Source organism: Ornithodoros turicata, chromosome 1, assembly GCF_037126465.1.
Source record: "Ornithodoros turicata isolate Travis chromosome 1, ASM3712646v1, whole genome shotgun sequence".
Taxonomy (NCBI): Eukaryota; Metazoa; Arthropoda; class Arachnida; order Ixodida; family Argasidae; genus Ornithodoros; species Ornithodoros turicata.
In genome coordinates, this window is record NC_088201.1 from 192,420,440 (window position 1) to 192,437,424 (window position 16,985).

At 46.4% G+C, this 16,985-nt stretch overlaps 1 protein-coding gene across 2 annotated transcripts in view; it reads right to left on the reverse strand.

Annotated features, from left to right (window-relative positions):
• The window catches only part of LOC135378900 (F-box/LRR-repeat protein 7-like), a 42,143-nt gene extending 27,719 nt beyond the window's left edge, over positions 1–14,424 (reverse strand). For both annotated transcript variants that reach the window (XM_064612067.1, XM_064612068.1), the window contains exon 1: positions 14,214–14,424. In XM_064612067.1, the coding sequence (XP_064468137.1) occupies positions 14,214–14,305 (92 nt within the window). In that variant the 5' untranslated portion in view covers positions 14,306–14,424. The remainder of the gene's footprint in view (positions 1–14,213) is intronic.
• Positions 14,425–16,985: the final 2,561 nt, after the last annotated feature.

Here is a 16,985-nt window from a genome sequence, read left to right on the forward strand (position 1 = left end):
ATTTGGTAGAGTTGAACTACGCTCGAAGCTACAGGCGAAGAAGGTCGCGCCCAGGCGCCCACAGCTCCCCATCGAGCCCATAGTTTGAGATAATTCAGGCAACGCTGGACATACGACCAATGAAAATGCGTCGTGATGCCTAGCAGTCAGCCACACAGCAACCTCTCCGTTTGGCTCGGCTCTCGGCCGGCCCTAGCTACCATTGACTTCTACTGGTTTTCATACCTGGCGCCCGTTATTCCAAAATAACTAAGACATTTTTGATAGGGTAAATACATATTTATTGATGCAACGTACAGACTCAAATGTTTGACTCATATATTCACCGTGCGTACAGGACGTTTCGTTCGTTGAATAGACTGCAACCAAACCAAGTTCGAACTTGCAAAGCACACACAGAGTCTAATTCTGGAGGCGAGGGAAGTCCACGAGTGCGTGCGTTTCACAGATGAGCATCTTCTTCTCATACTGGCGATGCACCGAAGGTCACACAGTCACGGGAAATACTTTTGTCGTTACGAGCACTCTCTTCTTAGTCAGTGTACTTGAAAATGCGACAGCGCTCGAAAGTGTTCCTCAGGCGTCACCTCACCAAGCATTCCAGTTCCGACCCGGCTAGAATGTCCGTAGGTTGATACTTTATCGGAGATCAGTACATGGCCAGAGTCACTATAACTCACGAACAAACCCGCGAATACACTTCCTCTTTGGTCGTTGCGGTCAACCGACATCGGCGAGCCGCGGAGACACAGCGACCTTGCTTGGAGCTGCCTGCCTGGCCGACTGCCCCCAGACTGCCCGCGAAAAGTGAGCTGTCAGATATTTCGAAACTTTGTCAATCAATCCCGGAGCGCGCAACCTCCTTCGGCCAATGGGCATCCGTCATGATGCCTGACGATGTAATACCACGTGACTATGACGTGATTTTATTTTTCTACTGCCGCGAATGCGGGGAGCTATGGAGGCCTGGTCGCGCCCAAGCAACAAACAAAGGTCGGGCCAAGCTAGGGCCTTGCTTGGTACATCATCGGCCAACAAGCTTGTTTCTTGATACGGATCTGTACCTTGGCCAACGATTTGTCAAGCATTGTCCAGCCTACGTTGTGCCAAGCTTGTGCCAAGGTACAGACCACAGCATTCCTGCGGCGTCCCTCATTTTCAGACTCAATTGTCTCGCGGCGTAAGGTAGCGATATACCATTATTTGTTTGTTAATCGTATTTCCCACAACGTTTCCTGAGGAACAGATACTATACATATAACTTGTCTCACGAGCTTCCGCAAATTCGAGAGACCTCTTCGCGTGTGTGTCAAAATGAAGGGTGAGGCGTGTCTAAGTTTAATTTGGCGCGTAGACAAACGACACTGAAATGATGAATTGCTTGTCGTATTAACTCGCCATGAAGGTAATGCTTCTGTTTCTTACTGCTTTAGTTTTGAGAAATGCCCTTGGTCCATCGAAAGTCCAACTTATGCAGCGCTAGACCATTCGACGTTTCCCTCTCCCCCATGCGAGACTGATCAAAGCTTTGGCAAGTGCTTGGCCAACGAGCTCGTTTCTTGATACGGATCTGTACCCTGGCCGACGGCTTTCCGCAATGTGCAACGCTGTGCCAACGTTGGATGGCCGAAAGAGCCGTTGGCCAACTGTCACCCGACCTTTTGCCAACCGTCGGCCATTGCTTGCTTGGGCGCCCGAAAGCCACGGTCTCGAAGGGATTACAATGGCCCCTGAAAGGGACGCGACCTTCGGTAATACTTCTCTCTCAATAGGAGGCAGCTAACAAGTGTCCATTCGTGGAACCCAGCCCTCCCCTTCAGATTTATTTTGGTTTCAGTCTGTCTACCAACGTCATGATGACGTTTCTCGGCTTGAGGTTTATACGGCGTAACTGATTTGTGCACACAAAAGAGACCATAAAACGACTGTGTGCGGCATTCGGGGAAATGCGAAATTCGCGCAATAGACCTCTACCCGAAAAACGGCGTCATGACGTTGGTCGACAGACTGAAACCGAAACAAATCGGACGGGTAGGGGAGGGCAGGGTTCCACGAATGGGCACTTCCTTCGCTGCCTCCCACTGAAAGAAAAGTGGGATCGAATGTGGCGTCCCTTTCGGGGACCATCGTTATCCTCTCAAAGCCGTGGCCTTCGCCCCCTAGCTTCGAGGGTAGTTCAACTCTACCAAATTGGTGGCGCTGTCGAGCACTATGACGCCATTTGTTTACAAACGGCGAGACGTCTATTCGGGAAATAATGCGATATTCGTCAAGCAACAGTGGTCTGTGCAAAAGAGTATCGAAAATGCTCATCAAATACCCATCAATGCTTTTAGTGGGATGCAGTACTAAGAGTCCCAGTCTGACATTTTACCAAAAAGGGCACCTTAAAGAGCATATTTGTTGAAGCAAATTTATTGTTGAGAGGCTTGGAACGTTGAAAGAGTATCAACACTTCTATGACTAGTATGTAAAACGCATGGAATGCACAGACATCCACACATTATGACACTGCAACCGGCAGCACAATGACTTGGTCAATTGTCGTTTCAGTTCTTCCCATGCAGGGTTCTATGCTTTTTTATATTGTTTCCTTCATTGGCAATTCATAATCATTTTATATCACAATGTGTGATCGCATTACATGATGAACACTCTGAAAGACACACATGCTTTCATTTCTGACATTTTACGTTTTGTTTTAATTGGTCACATGGATTACATATTGCTGCAAAATAATAATATAAAAATGATGGCTTACATTGTGCTTCATCCTTTTTTACTTTCTTTATATTCTTTTTTTAAACATGTTGTATTTCAAAAAGCAAGCATGGAATGCCCAGAAATATATAATCTCCGCTGGCTTGTACTTCCCCCCCCCCCCTTGAAATTTCCTAGCCTGTTATAGCAGAGGATTAGTACCGGAACACCACACTAGGCACAATCACAGCCCAGATGACCCATTACCTCTTTACATGTAGCTCCAAATTATGTCATCTCATTAAGTTCATATTCACGGGTTAGCACTTAACCTCGGACTTTATGGCTTTAGAGCATTTGACAAAAATGCTCGGTACAGATTTGCCAAACAAACAGGACACATATACTAAAGAGTGAAATGCAATGTGATACAAAATAAATTCAATGTACTTGAAGAATACTTGAAGTACTTTGCCTTGTATTTTGTACTTTACTTGAACTACATTTGGAATTGGGTACTTGTACTGTACTTCAAGAACTAATGACGCCAGGTACTTTTTTTTTCCCCATTACTGGCTAGGCGAAGCCTTGAGAAGCCTTGTTGGCTGTCAAACCCATAGTGAATATCTCATTATGAACACTGTAAAATTCTATGCTGTGATGAGAGTGCACTTCCCCGTAAGGGGCATTAACCGTCCTTGCGCAGAGCGGAGCAAAAAGCAGAAACCTTCAAAGGAGGCGCGTCTCCAGTGAATACACTTATGTGAGCATTCAGGCTCGTGTACAGATGTTATTTGTTTTCATTGTGTGCATATATATGTACATATATATCATGATGAGGGGACGAAACAGGTTGTCGCTATTGCTGTGTACAATAAATCTTGTTTTGGCATTGCCAGGTTGAAATTTGGCGATGATCGTGTCTTCATTGACTGATAGGAAACTTTACGCATCGAGGAACAAAAAGAAAGATTAACCGGCCTTGTTGCTGTGACATTAAAAAATAAAAAGGTACTAAAAGTAAGAATGAACAAAAAAAAACCTGATAAAAGAGATACAAAAGTTGAAAGGGATGGTTGCCATCAGCTTTGTCACGTCCAAGCTACGCATGGGACTTACAAAGCTGAGTACCTGTTCCTTTGCATGCTTGAATAAGCGATCTTCAATGTGTTTTAAGCTATGACCATTACTGTTTTGTTTTCCATTGATATTTACCCCTCACCGTTTCATTCCTCCGCAAAACTTCTCGGCCACACGGGCGAAAACGGCCCGTTCAGCAGACGCGCTTCGGGAGCGTTCGGGAGAATCTTCGCATACATCTGCGTTGGCGCGCCACCTGACGGCGTCTTCCGCGAACGGGTCGAATGGGCTGCGGCGCCCCTCACACTGGACAATATTCATCTAGCCACCATAGATTTGGTGCCACTGATGGCTACGTAGCGGACAAGTAGCCATCTTATTTCGCTTTACAGTGTCGTCCGAGTGCAGTGTAGCTCTGCCGCCGTACTCGACAATGAGTGCGCAGTTGGTGGCCACTTTGACACAGTGTTGCCCGTAATTTTCGATTTCAATTTTCCAGAAAAATTATGAGTACAATTACGGCGGAAATTGGGGCGTCAAGGCATTAAAGCACTAAATTTCCCGGCATTGCACCTCGCGACACGGTTGTCTGAAATTAGCGTCACGCTGTTTATCCCATCCTAAATCTTGATGTGTCGCAAGACCATTCGTTTAGAGTAATAAACATGTGCAGCATGTGGTCTACCTTGAAATACAATATTGACAGTATTTCGGAGGGCAACCACGGTAGCACGGACTGCGGATCCACTGATCGGCGATTTGAGACAGCCGTGTCACGAGCAGCACTTTTAAAAGATTCCTCAGACGCTTTCAGACATATGTCGGCACAGTTCCCTTAGAAGTCGGCCCAGGACGCACATTCCCCCAGGGCGTCAGTCGTGACGTTGCCCACATACGTGAGGCCGACAACGGCAAGCCCTATCGCCATCACCACCACCACCACCACTTTTAAAAGAAAGCCGAAGAAGAAAAAAAAAACTAGTATTGGATTAAGACGTCTGCTTTCTGCGCCGCTCTCAGCTATCGTGCCAGCTCGCAATTAACGGACTCCTTCTTGGCAGTGTTCCCGGGAGTCTGACGACTGGATCCGTTCTCTCTCGTGGTTCGTACTGCCAATCAATCCACTTTCGAAGTTTGTGTTCGAGTTTCACTTTTATTTTTGGATCTCTATTAATAATAATAATAATAATAATAATAATTTATTTTGAACGGTGCCCATCAACAACAGTGAGGTCTACCAGGTCTATGGGACTATGGCGCGTCTGTTCATTTTTTGTCACCCTTCTGCAATGTGAGAGTACTATCTAAAATCGATACAAACCCCAGTGCACGGAAAACAAAAACACTAATGGGACAAGAAAGAGCCGGCACGAAGCACTGTACTACAAGTAGAGTATACTAGTAAAAGTACAGTACTACTTTCCGGGCTTCCAAGTATTCAGGTACAAGTCGTAACTGTGTTCTTTTTCGCTGTTATACCTCCGCGGTGGCAAAAGGTCTATTGAAGTACAGGTAAGTGTATCCTGTAGTACGTAACTGTACCTATGTCAGTGATGGGCAAAATACCCCAAAATTGTACTCCAAGTAATGTGCAAAGTACTTAGCATGAATGGTACTTGAAATACAGTACAAAGTACCACATATTAAATGTACTTAAAGTGAAGTAAAAAGCACTGGGAATTATACTTAAAGTACTCGTCAACTACACTGCAACTGAGTTAGAGCAGTAATCTAGGAATGCTGGTACATCTTAAAGTAGTACTTGGTACCTTAAGTACTGCCCACGACTGATCTATGTTAGTGTACGTGAGTGTGAGTGCAGCGCGTACTACGGTCCTGAGCAGTGCTGTAAAGATTACTTTTCAGAAGTAATTGAATTACAATTCCAACTGCATGCTCATAAAAGTAATTGAATTAGAGTTACATCATAAATTCATAATATACACAAACCTTTCCTTACACGAAACAAGCATACAACGAAAATAATTAGGATATATTCCTACGACACAAGGGACTAACATCTTCCTTTTTTTGCTTTTACCAATCAATCAATCCAACCACACAACCCAAGACTAGAAATTTTACACAGATTCTAAACAAAAGAAGCTTTAAACGCAAAATTATTTCGACAAAGATGCAATCTGGCTAAAACGTTCTCAATGTTTTCTGGACACATTAAAGGTACTATAAAGCAGTCGAGGTGCAACTTCATGTTTTGTGAGCCCTGAATTGTGTACGTCCTCAGGAGTAAAATGCCGCAAAATTTTCTCACATAGACGTTATAGCTCCCGAAAAAATGCAAATTTAAATCTACTGGCAACACTGTGGCGAAGCAGACCGACGAAACGCCAACTCCGCCAAGTACGGCGGCGAAAATGTCTCATGCGCACGGCTCTGGGCCAAGCAGAGCGACGTACGATAGCAGCGCCACGGTGCTGAAACAAGGCCCAGGTATAGACGTTTAGCTACTGAGTGCAAGATTCGGCTTTTGTTTATTTTCTTTCACACAAATTACATTTTCTCAAAAAGTAGTATTTGCAAATCCCAGCAGGAAAGCCATCTGTTTATCGGTCTCCTTGTTTACAGGGTTGCTCGACAAATTGAGGACTTCTTCCCACCATGCGTCGCCCCGACATTCTTGACTGGGTTTTTATTTACCAATTAAAAATACTTAGAGTAAACTCCTGCGCATATTATTTGTTGTGCTGAACCTTTGAATCTAGCACTCTCACGTCATGCTGATTGCATAGGTTCGACCTCGACTGCTTTATAGTACCTTTAAGGTTGTCAGTCAGTGAATTCCAATGTTTGCATAAATGAGGAAAAACCGAATAGTATTTATATTTTTCTGTGCAGTATGTCTGTAATTCCATATAGGCATTATTATCTTATAGCAATTCAAAATTAGTTACCCTAACAAGTAGTTAAATTACCGACTTTTATAAGAAGCTGTGAGCAGCATCCTCTCGAAGATTACCGAAAATACATTACTTCTTTAATTAGGGAATTTCGGGCGACAGCGAGATTGCAGAACGGGAGACAATGCTCGTTGAACGTCATTCCATCATTTAAAAAATCCGGAAACGCGCACGTGCGTTAAAGGGGTTGTGAATCCAAATCCAAATATTACACAAAATGATGTTTGAAATGTAGGTCTATTGGTGCCAAACATCTCCGCCGAAACCCTTTCACGCTGCGCTTCCGCGCCACGGAGTTATGACGCTTTGAATATGAGGAGATCCTCCTTTCACCCTTGGCTCACCTCCTCCTCGCCCGATCTCGGTATGACGTAGTACAGAGTGCGCCACGGAAGTGCGGAGTTCCCGTTCTCATGACGACGCCTGTAAACAGGGCCGCGGCGAGCGCTGGGACGCGACGCGGCGAAGTGAAATGAGCGGAAGGGCTATGACGTAGAGCCATAGAGCAACCGGTCAAGGCGTCACTTCCCGCCGACTTCATGGAGCTGCCTGGCACCGTTTGGCGCCACGGTCGGCGGGGGCCTCAAAAATGGGAGATTTTTAAAACCGTGTAGCATAAAAAATAGTAGGAGGTGGGAGGTGGGACTTTGAGTACGGAGTGCGTGGAGTAAGGCGAACAGACTCTGTCAGAGACAAAGGTCTATCCGTGTGGTTTCTCAACCCCTTTAAGATATCCATCCCAAAACTTTGACATGCAAATGAGCCGAAACCCAAAACCCGGCGACATGCAGCGCCACCTAGACACAGAAGGCCGCCTGCTTATTGTCTCCTCTCCATCATTCGCTACGTGGACATATAAAGTCAGAATTCGTCTGCTACTGCGATTAGTCCTTCTAAGAATTTAATAACTCGCAAATGAATGCAGCTAACTCGGAACCTCAAGTTTACCCAATGGTCTCCCAGTTCCGTCAGGCCCATTCAAACCGTGGGAGAGTACATGAGTTGCTTGTGTGCCCTTGACGAGAAGCCCCAGTCCTCAAGCACATGTGCGGGAGAGTCGTGAATATGCGCACGTGCATACGCACACGTCGTGCGTGCGACTCCCATGAAAGTGCGTAATAGCAAATTCAAGGCGCCCACGAAAGTACTGCCCTGCGTCTCCAAAGGAAAAAATAAACATACGTACCATAAGTGCAAAATAAGTACAGAACGCACCATCTGGGCAATAAATTACGAAGCAAAGGCTACGAAGCAAAGCGCGCTCGTAAAGATACGAGGAGCGCCTTTGTGTGAAAAAATCGCTCCAGGGAAAGGTAGCCCTGCGTCTCAATCAAAAAGAAAAAAGGTACCTACCTTACCAGCAGCGCAAAGTACAGGCATAATTCTGCCCCTGTGGAACAAATCGTGAAAAATATTCCTGCGTTTTAGAAATAATTAAGATCGAATATGCAAAATTTTCACGTACCACTCGTGGTTTTGCGATACTATGCGGACGAAAAATGCGCTTGAACCCAGTCACTTTATATCATGTGAAAGGTCCTGTAAAGCTTTCGGATGATACTAATCCAATGGTGTCAGCCATCACCTGCAGGGGTCTCGCAATGGGCACATTTTACGTTTTGCGAAACTTCCACAACGTTCTTTTACCAATGAAAAGGATGTGAATTTCACACTGCCTGGGGGACTGGCGGCAACCTGAAACAAAAGCTACGATGTTACTACTGGATAAAGATCTTTACGAAGCGCTTCGTTTCTTCTCACTACTTCGTCGGTATGTTCGCGGACTGGGGCTTCTAGTCAAGGGCGCACAAGCAACTCATGTACTCTCCCACGGTTTGAATGAGCCTGACGGAACTGGGAGACCATTGGGTAAACGTAAAGTAATGTTCTGGGGATACTACAACAAGCTCACGCAGTGTGGTCATTGATTACTCCGTCAGCGGGAGACCTGCAGCAAAGAAGAGGTTGAAGGTCGCGTGCTCGTGGTTGGGGCGCTCAAGGCTACAGTCTCGTGGACCATGCCTGACCAAAAAAAATCGCTGCGCGTCTCTTAGGTAAAAATAAAAGACTGTCTCACTTGGGGTCTAAAGTAGAGACATGACGCCACCTTTTCAAAAATAACCAAGGAAATCGAAAATGGCATTTTTGAGAAAATTGAGATGCAACATTGGCAATTTTCGCCTACCATGTGCGATTCCCAAGCCAATAACGCAGAAAGCGCTGGACTGAGAAAAACGAACTTTATACAGCACGAAAGTTCTTTCAACGTCCTATCGAATGGCACTAAGCTGGATGTCCTCAGACGTTCCGTGATGAAGCAAATTGGTAACAAAGTTTGGCCTTTTTGAACGTTTACGCCAAGTTTGGCATTTTTTAAACAGAAAATCTGTGGCCCTCAGAATTCTGTGGGTGGCTGTCGACAGTGTCTATGGTGCAGCGTACAACCACAAAAAACCTCCAGTTCCTAGGCAAAAAGTCAGCGGTGCTAGATCCCGTCAAAGTCGATCCAGAAGAAAGCGCGCTCAAGCAGCCTCTGACTTTCCTGCTTTCCCAAGCGGAAACTACTCCACGCACGAGCGTCGCACGTGGCGCGATTAGCGTCGTTTGAGCTGTCATCTAACATATATTTTTTGTAGGCGAATTAAAAAATACGACTTTCGCACGTTGTTCGATTTAAAATGAAAATACCCAGTGCGCGTTGCGTCGCTGTCCGAAGGACATGACGATAGATGTTGTACGTGGAACATTCGCGAAAACTATTGTGAGCTACAATCCAGAGAATCGGCATTGAAAAAAATCAGCAGTGCGCATCATGCCGCGCTTATAAGGAACACTACGATCGGACCCGTTCCAAATGCACAAGCCCACGGTAGGTATGGGCACGCTTGTCCTGCTGTCTCATTGGATGACTCAAATCTTTGCCTCCTGGGGATCCCATTCGGTGCCGCAAAACACGGCTCTGTTTCCATAGCGTTTTTCTTCTAAATGGTAGCGATTTGTGAACTGATTTTGTTTGAATGATACTAACTGAAACACGGACTTTCATCTGAGAGCACGTTGTTTTTGTATTTTAGTGCCCCTTTAAAGCCTGCATGGCCCACACAATTGCGTTTTAGTACGACCATCCGTCAGCGTCTATATGATGTGACGGACGCATCGGTTTCAAATTCACGGCCAGTTAGTCAGTTCCGCAGTTAGTCGCCGGCGCCAGCTTTATGGGACGAAAAACTACAGATGACGTCGGAAAGTCTTGCTCTGATGTTACCATTGCCAGAGTACAAAGTGAAAGCTTAGTGGAATCAGTTGCTCGATAAATGTACTTAAGGGCACAAATTTTGCAATAAATCCAACAACTGTCTAAAAAAAGTGTGCCCAGTAATGTACCGAAAGGCATATTCATACTGCGAAAAGAAAACATTGTTCTTGGTCATGGGAGTTTCCAGGATTTTTTCCGGGGGGGGGGGGGGGGGGAGGCAAGAGTGCAAGCCCTCGCCTCCATCCCTACCACATCTTTTTCTGGAGGCGGATGTTGAACACTGTGTAGGTGTTCAGGGGTTCCTATCATGACATCTGAAAATAATCATTACGACCTATGACTAAAGAGTGCACTATTTTCACAAGCGACCTTGGAGTTCCAGGGGCGTGGGTCACTGCCTCCCCTTGCCCCCTCTCGGTACGCCCATGTTCTTGGTAGAAAACTACGCCACGTGCAGACGACAAGGCTGCATAGCTGGCGCAGTTTCGTAGCGGAAGAGCGCTTTGATTGGCCGGCCTCGTGTTCATCTACAGTTGATTCCGTAATCGCGGACGCTGGGCGAAACGGGCAGATCACCGGCGGACGCTCACATTTGTGACGCCTCCTGCAGGGCGTGCGACACTGAGCGAAGTTCGCAGCTTCTTCGCTCTCCTTTCGATCCATGGAGGTTGGCCATTACTGCAGACTGCGTGAAGTGAGGCGAAGTGAAAGAAAAGAGCGCGCGGCGGCACGGTTATACCGGGGCAACGACCCGATATCTTGCTTCACTTGCGTCTGTCGCTTTCAAAAGGGCTTGCGTCAGTCAGTCAGTCATTTATTTATTTATGTCAGTTAAAAAAAACACGGTTCAACTGGACCGTGAGGGCAAGCCCTGTCGTCGCTTCACAGACAGACGCATACCAGGCTTAACGTTCCAAAAACAAGGAAGTCACTAGCCATTATGGTACAAATAATATTCACGTATACAATAACTTTGAAACACCGAATGAACGGTGAACGCGATGTGGATGAAGGCCTGGACGTTCAAAACCTGAGGACTTATACATTAATTAGGGCGGCAAATCTTTTAGCGACAGTGGCGCTTCCCTGCGGATGACGTCACGTGAATAAATCCCAGGACAAAGTACCTGGAAATTTACTTCAAAGTACGCCGTAGCACCGCTCTCCATCTGAAGCATGATTCACACTAGGGCGTTCTGCTGCGTGCGGATGCGTGCGGGCGCTGGTTACCGTGGCAACAGATACGTGCGCGACTTCCCGCAGGAGAACGCAAGGAGTTCGCCCGAGCTTTCTGAACCAAACCTTTTCTGACGCACGCAGCAGCCCGCAAGCGGAGAACGAATCGCGGGACCGCCTTTCGAGCCTGCGCAGTAGGTTTCTCTCTGCGAGACTGTTTGCAACATAGCCGGCCACCGGAGCGGAAATCCCACTCGGCGCTCATTGGCTTACGGTTTGGTGACGCACGCGAACGGATTGCTTACAACGCACGCATACGCATGCAGGCGCCCGCACGCAGAACACACTAGTGTGAACCATGCTTGACTGTTTGCGACCGGCCTCGGTGGATCTGTTGCTATTGTGTCCACCTAATAGCAAGGTGGTGGGTTCGATCCTGGCGGAGAACGCCAGCAACAAGGTGGCAGGGTACTAGTTGCTTTGACACGCCGTCTTCTGCGAGGGACGTTAATTCCGCGCGCACGCCTAAGGCAACACTGGACCTAGATATAGGAAGCCTGCGCATTGTCTTCTCTCCCTCTTTCAATGAAGAGTCAGAATTCTACTGCGATTCGCCGTTCTACGAATTCAAGAACGCGCAAATGATTGCAGCTCAACTGGAACCTGTAGACTTAAATATTTGGACAAAAATTGCGAGACGCTTTCCAAAAAATCAGTTTCGAGAAAGATTGAGACCGTTTTGCACTTTTATTTCCAAGTTTTCCCATTTAGTACGCGTTCAATCACAACTCGCAGACGACGGTGGTTCGTCTGCATGGCCACGACCACTGAAAGCACGTTCGTGATTGGCTACGGCCGTTGAAAACACGATCCCGATTGGCTGACTCTTAATTGTTACGTCACGTCGACGAGCGTGCAGGCTTTCTGTATCTATAGGTGGTGTTCCCTCAGGTTAGCAAAATGAATTCGCTCATGACAACAATTGTCTCGCGACGTAAAGCAGAGAATTATTATTATTATTAGCGCAGTTCGGTGGTGACAAAAATTAAGAGAGGAATTATGGCCTTCATTGGCATTTTTAGCAAGTGCAAGGCATGTCCAGTTCATATTGTTCACTCACGAACATGATGGATGAAACGGATGAAATAATTTGCATTTATAAACGCGAGCAAGAAAGTGCAAAGATGTTATCTTTGGAGTAGCCAATATATTCCTAGCGCGCAGCACTGGGTAATATAATCTCTGGGTATCATGTGACCTAAGACACTCTTTACACAAAATAAGAAAGGAGAAAACAGAAGCACATTTCCCGGCGTTTCACAATACAGTGAAAGAAAGCTAGAAAGACAGGAAGTAGTACAATGCAAAACTTCCTCTCTTTTGTACCTTTGTTGGCTGCATCAAAGTTCTTTTAAACACGAAACTATCACGTTCTCATTCATCATATTAATTAAAAGCCTATCACACACCATAAAATGGCATGATGACTGCATAGACAACTGAAAGGAACAATGTAACAGCAATAAATTAATTCTTGTGTACATGGAATATAGATTGAAAGTTACGGTGCTGCCTATCACAGTGCGTAACGTGTGAACATTGAACCTGCATTTTCATGCTTCATTTCACGTTCCTTTCCTGACCAGTGAACGCCGCAACATGACATCGGAGACGTTATCACAAACGGACACCTTATCAACGATATGTATTTTCTTTTTCTCCATTACCAGCTGGGCACTAATGTAAAAGTACCGAACAGTACAAGGCGCACAATTGCAAATGTACTTGGCACATCAAGTACCCTTCCCAACACCCCTTGTAATTACTATATTTCACAGGTCTGGGCCCGCTGGCACGAAACTGTTTGAGGGATAAATACTCACCGACTAGTCAAGCATTAGTACACTCGGCAAGTGTGCATTGAGTGAAAATTTTGTTGAGTATTTCGTTGTTGAGTATCAGTTTCGTTAACCCCCCCCCCCCCCCCGGGGGGGGGGGGGCAGGGCGTGGTCCTGACCCACGAAGCTCACTTTCGTTTCTCACAGGTCATTGTGTTCTGGGGCACCTGTCAATGACCCGCATCGTTTTACCCCATAATTTTATTCATTGATATATATATATATATAGCTTCACCCGCGTATACGATCAAGAGCCGTGATTTGGCCTCGTATCCGGCGCCCTGAACGTCACATAACCGCACGAAAATGTTGGAGGCACAAAGCCGATACGACACGGAACACTACGCGGTGCTACTTTAGCAGACGACCTTTCGCTCACTTCAAACAAGTTCTCACGCAAGCGCAAGCGCGACGAGAAAACTTGGAAGAAAAACAAATACAGGCAACAAAGATACGTGCACTGAAGCACTTACACATACCGGACTTTTCATCGTTTTTTTTTTTTTTTTAAGTAGCTGTGCCACTCAATCAGACGTCTCCCTCAGTCTTGAGGTGAAAACAGAAACGTACCCCATTTTGAATCTGAGCCGCACGCATCAAACATTGACCGGACATTACTGTACGAGAAGGACCTTGAAACCTCACGAGCACACGTGCCACATTCATCTTGAAATAACACCATCCCTCCTCCGCGTTGAATCTATTTCTCGCTTGTTTTGCTTCACGCGGCGGCAACGAAAGGCACATCCCACAAAGCGGTACATTGTTGATTGACAGCGTGCCGTGCCGCGTGCTAAATTCCGACTTATAGAACCATCAATGTCAATAACCCACGCGATTTCAACTTAGGCGCGGCGCGTCTGATCTTTTTTTATCATGCAAAAGCTCGCACGCGCCGATTCCTCCTCGCCTACGCTGCCTATATGAGCCCGAGCCAGACAATAGAAGAAATCAATATATGCAGCAACAAAGATTGAAATTTCACACGTCGCCCTCAGAGTCAAAGTACTCGGTTGACACCGATATCACAGTGCGTAATCTGCGTCTACCTACGCCGATCTGCTTCGCATTGAAACAAATAAAGCGGTTCATACCGCAGGTTCACGGACGAAATAGGACCGAGGCGATGCTTGCGCAATATTTCCGAGGAGAAGCGATGATTTGAAGGCGAATTATATATCTCACCTTCCAGCTTTGCACAAATCGGAGAATTTCAGGAGCTTGAATATCTTCAAGAGGACAACGTCGGGTAATCCATTAGCGTCAAATGCCGTCATGTCACTGGATTTCAAAGCAAAACAGCGAAAATCACATGGTGGAGAAGGGCCCACAAACACCACCTTATAAAACGGACAACCATTACAAAGCTCAGCTCGGCGCTCAGCAGCTAAATGAAAATCGCTAAAGTGCACCCTCTGTCAATCGCGGAGGAAGACTGTCTGGAGTAGGTGGCGCTGTCATCTTCTCTAGCAGACGACGTCGCTGTTTGTAGCTCGTGCATTTTCGCTCAAAATTAACGTTAGTAGAGTGAACTAAAGACGTGTTCCGCTGAAATTAAGAAGGAGAAACAAGCAAAATGCACTCTGCAAATTGTTACATGTTAATACAGTTTAGCGTTGCATTAGAATAATTCCCAGGAAACGATGCTTTACAGGAGCGCCGATATTTCCCTACGGTCACGTAGTACACGCATTCATTCATGCTCAACTGCATATTATACAAAAGTACTTGCGTCAAAGGTGACGTCGTTCTAATAATGCTGCATTAACGCCGTTAAAAAATGTTGTATGTATTGTGCACTCTTTTGCGACGCGTCACTTGCGGGCTGACACACTCCAGAATGAATAGGCGCGTATTGTACCGCCTGCTCGCCCTGTCCGTGTCTACTGAACTGCCCCCACGCGCCCGTGGACTGAAGGTACTGATTGGACGCGCCTCTCGTACTTGCTATGTAAAACGTGCTCACGCACGTGTGCACCGACTTCCTTATCACACATCCCGTTTGCTCTATAAAAGGCGGCGCGGCCACATAAACAGTGGGCGTGTGCTACACGTGCCGGTATATATGAGTGCAAGGCCGAGCTGTCACAAATGTTGATCAACGAAGACGTTAGCAGGTGGTGTTTCCTAGGTGCGTCCTGCTTGCTGGAGAGAGTCAAGATCGCAGCAACAGAATTGACTCAGCTGCGTTGTGTCTATCGCGTTCGAGGTATCACACCGACTCTTTGCTTTCATCGGTCACTTGTTGGCACGTGCGGTAAATTGCCAGCCTTTTGGAAGCGCGCGAAAGAAAGAAGTCGCACCGAAGCAGCGCATTATACCGAGCGAAGTTGTTCGAGAAAATGCGTGTACATGCCACGGTATACATGGTATGTGTATACTGATCTCTGTACTGCGTGAACAGCACACACACACAGCGCTTTCGTCGGAAAGAGGTTTCGTCGGTACGTGATTGAAGGTAACGCGTTGCCCTTCTCAGGTGCACCGGATGTCGTTACGCGAGCCTGTTGAAATCTCCACAAAGAGGAATGTCATTGGCTCCGTTTGAGGACTTAATTCGCGCGCGCCTCTCGACCGTTCTATCGTGCTTCCTGAAGCGTGCATGATTCGAACATCCGAGCGTGATGTTTTTGAGCAAAAATCTGCAATAATTTAAAACTTCCGTTTTCTTGTTTCTTTGTTTACATTGCTCTGGACTGAAAGAATTCATGCAGGAACTCTTACATTACGAGTTTAAAAGTAACATAGTTTTGCTTTTGATTTTTTCTTAGTTCTATGGAAAAAATTCAGAGTTTACGTAGTAGATGAACAACATGTTACACGATGATGATGATTGCAGTTCTTATGGCGCACGAGCAACTGAAGCTATAGTGCGCCAAAAAGTATGGCAAGGTAAAACTGTAACGGTTCAATTAAAACCAAATTATCTTATGTACACCACAGTAAAAGGAATGTCATGCACTTATAAAAAATTTAAATATTTGAAAGCTCTAAAAAAGTTGAAAGTAGCTTTCATGTAGGGAAAAAGTGGTTCATCCGCAAGCGATAGGGCTGGGTGAAAAGGCATTTGATATCGACAAAATTATTTAAAATGACGAGGGCGGTGATTTTCGTGTAATGGGCATATTATTAGAATGCGCACCACAGACAGTTGCTCCCTGCAGCAAACACGTTAAGTAAATTACATTTAAGAAGAATGGTTATGTTTTCTCCTGAATGCGAACTACAAGGGGCGTTCAAGTCAAACCGGGACTTTCTGTCTCCTGAGAGTACAAATGGCTCGCGCTACTTATTTTTCGTCATTTTCACACGGGACAGGCTTCCGCGTTCACCACGTGGTGGTCCAAAGTTTGTGCAAAACACAAGACACGTGCCGGACAAGATGGCCGACAATGAGGTGAGCGCGCACATCGAACAGCGAATTGTCACGAAGTTTCTCGTGAATGAAGGCGTAAAGTCATCTGAAATTCACAGAAGACTTCAGGCTCTGTATGGCCACGATACACTTAGCCGCAGCAAAGCGTTTGAGTGGTGGAAACGGTTCCGAGACGGCCGTACGTCAGTGCTGGACGATCCCGGCCGGGGCGGCTCAGAGCCCAGTGTCAGAGTTCCTGAGAACATCCAACTTGTGGAGCGCCTGATCCTCAAGGACCGACGGATAACATGTCTCGATATCAATAGTGCATATAGCGCGATCAATAGTGCATATTGCTGCCAGGTTCTCAGGGATGTGCATAAGGCGCTGAAGCAAAAGCGGCCGGGCCTCATCACCAAAGGAGTCGTCCTCCTACAGCACAATGCACGCCCGCATACCGCGCATCTCAGGACACGCCCCTTACAGGAACTTGGCTGGGAGTCGATGTCACATCCCCCTTACAGTCCAGACCTCGCCCCCAGCGATTTTCATCTCTTCGGGCCACTGAAGGCGTTCCTTGGGGGCCGCCACTTCAGCTGCGA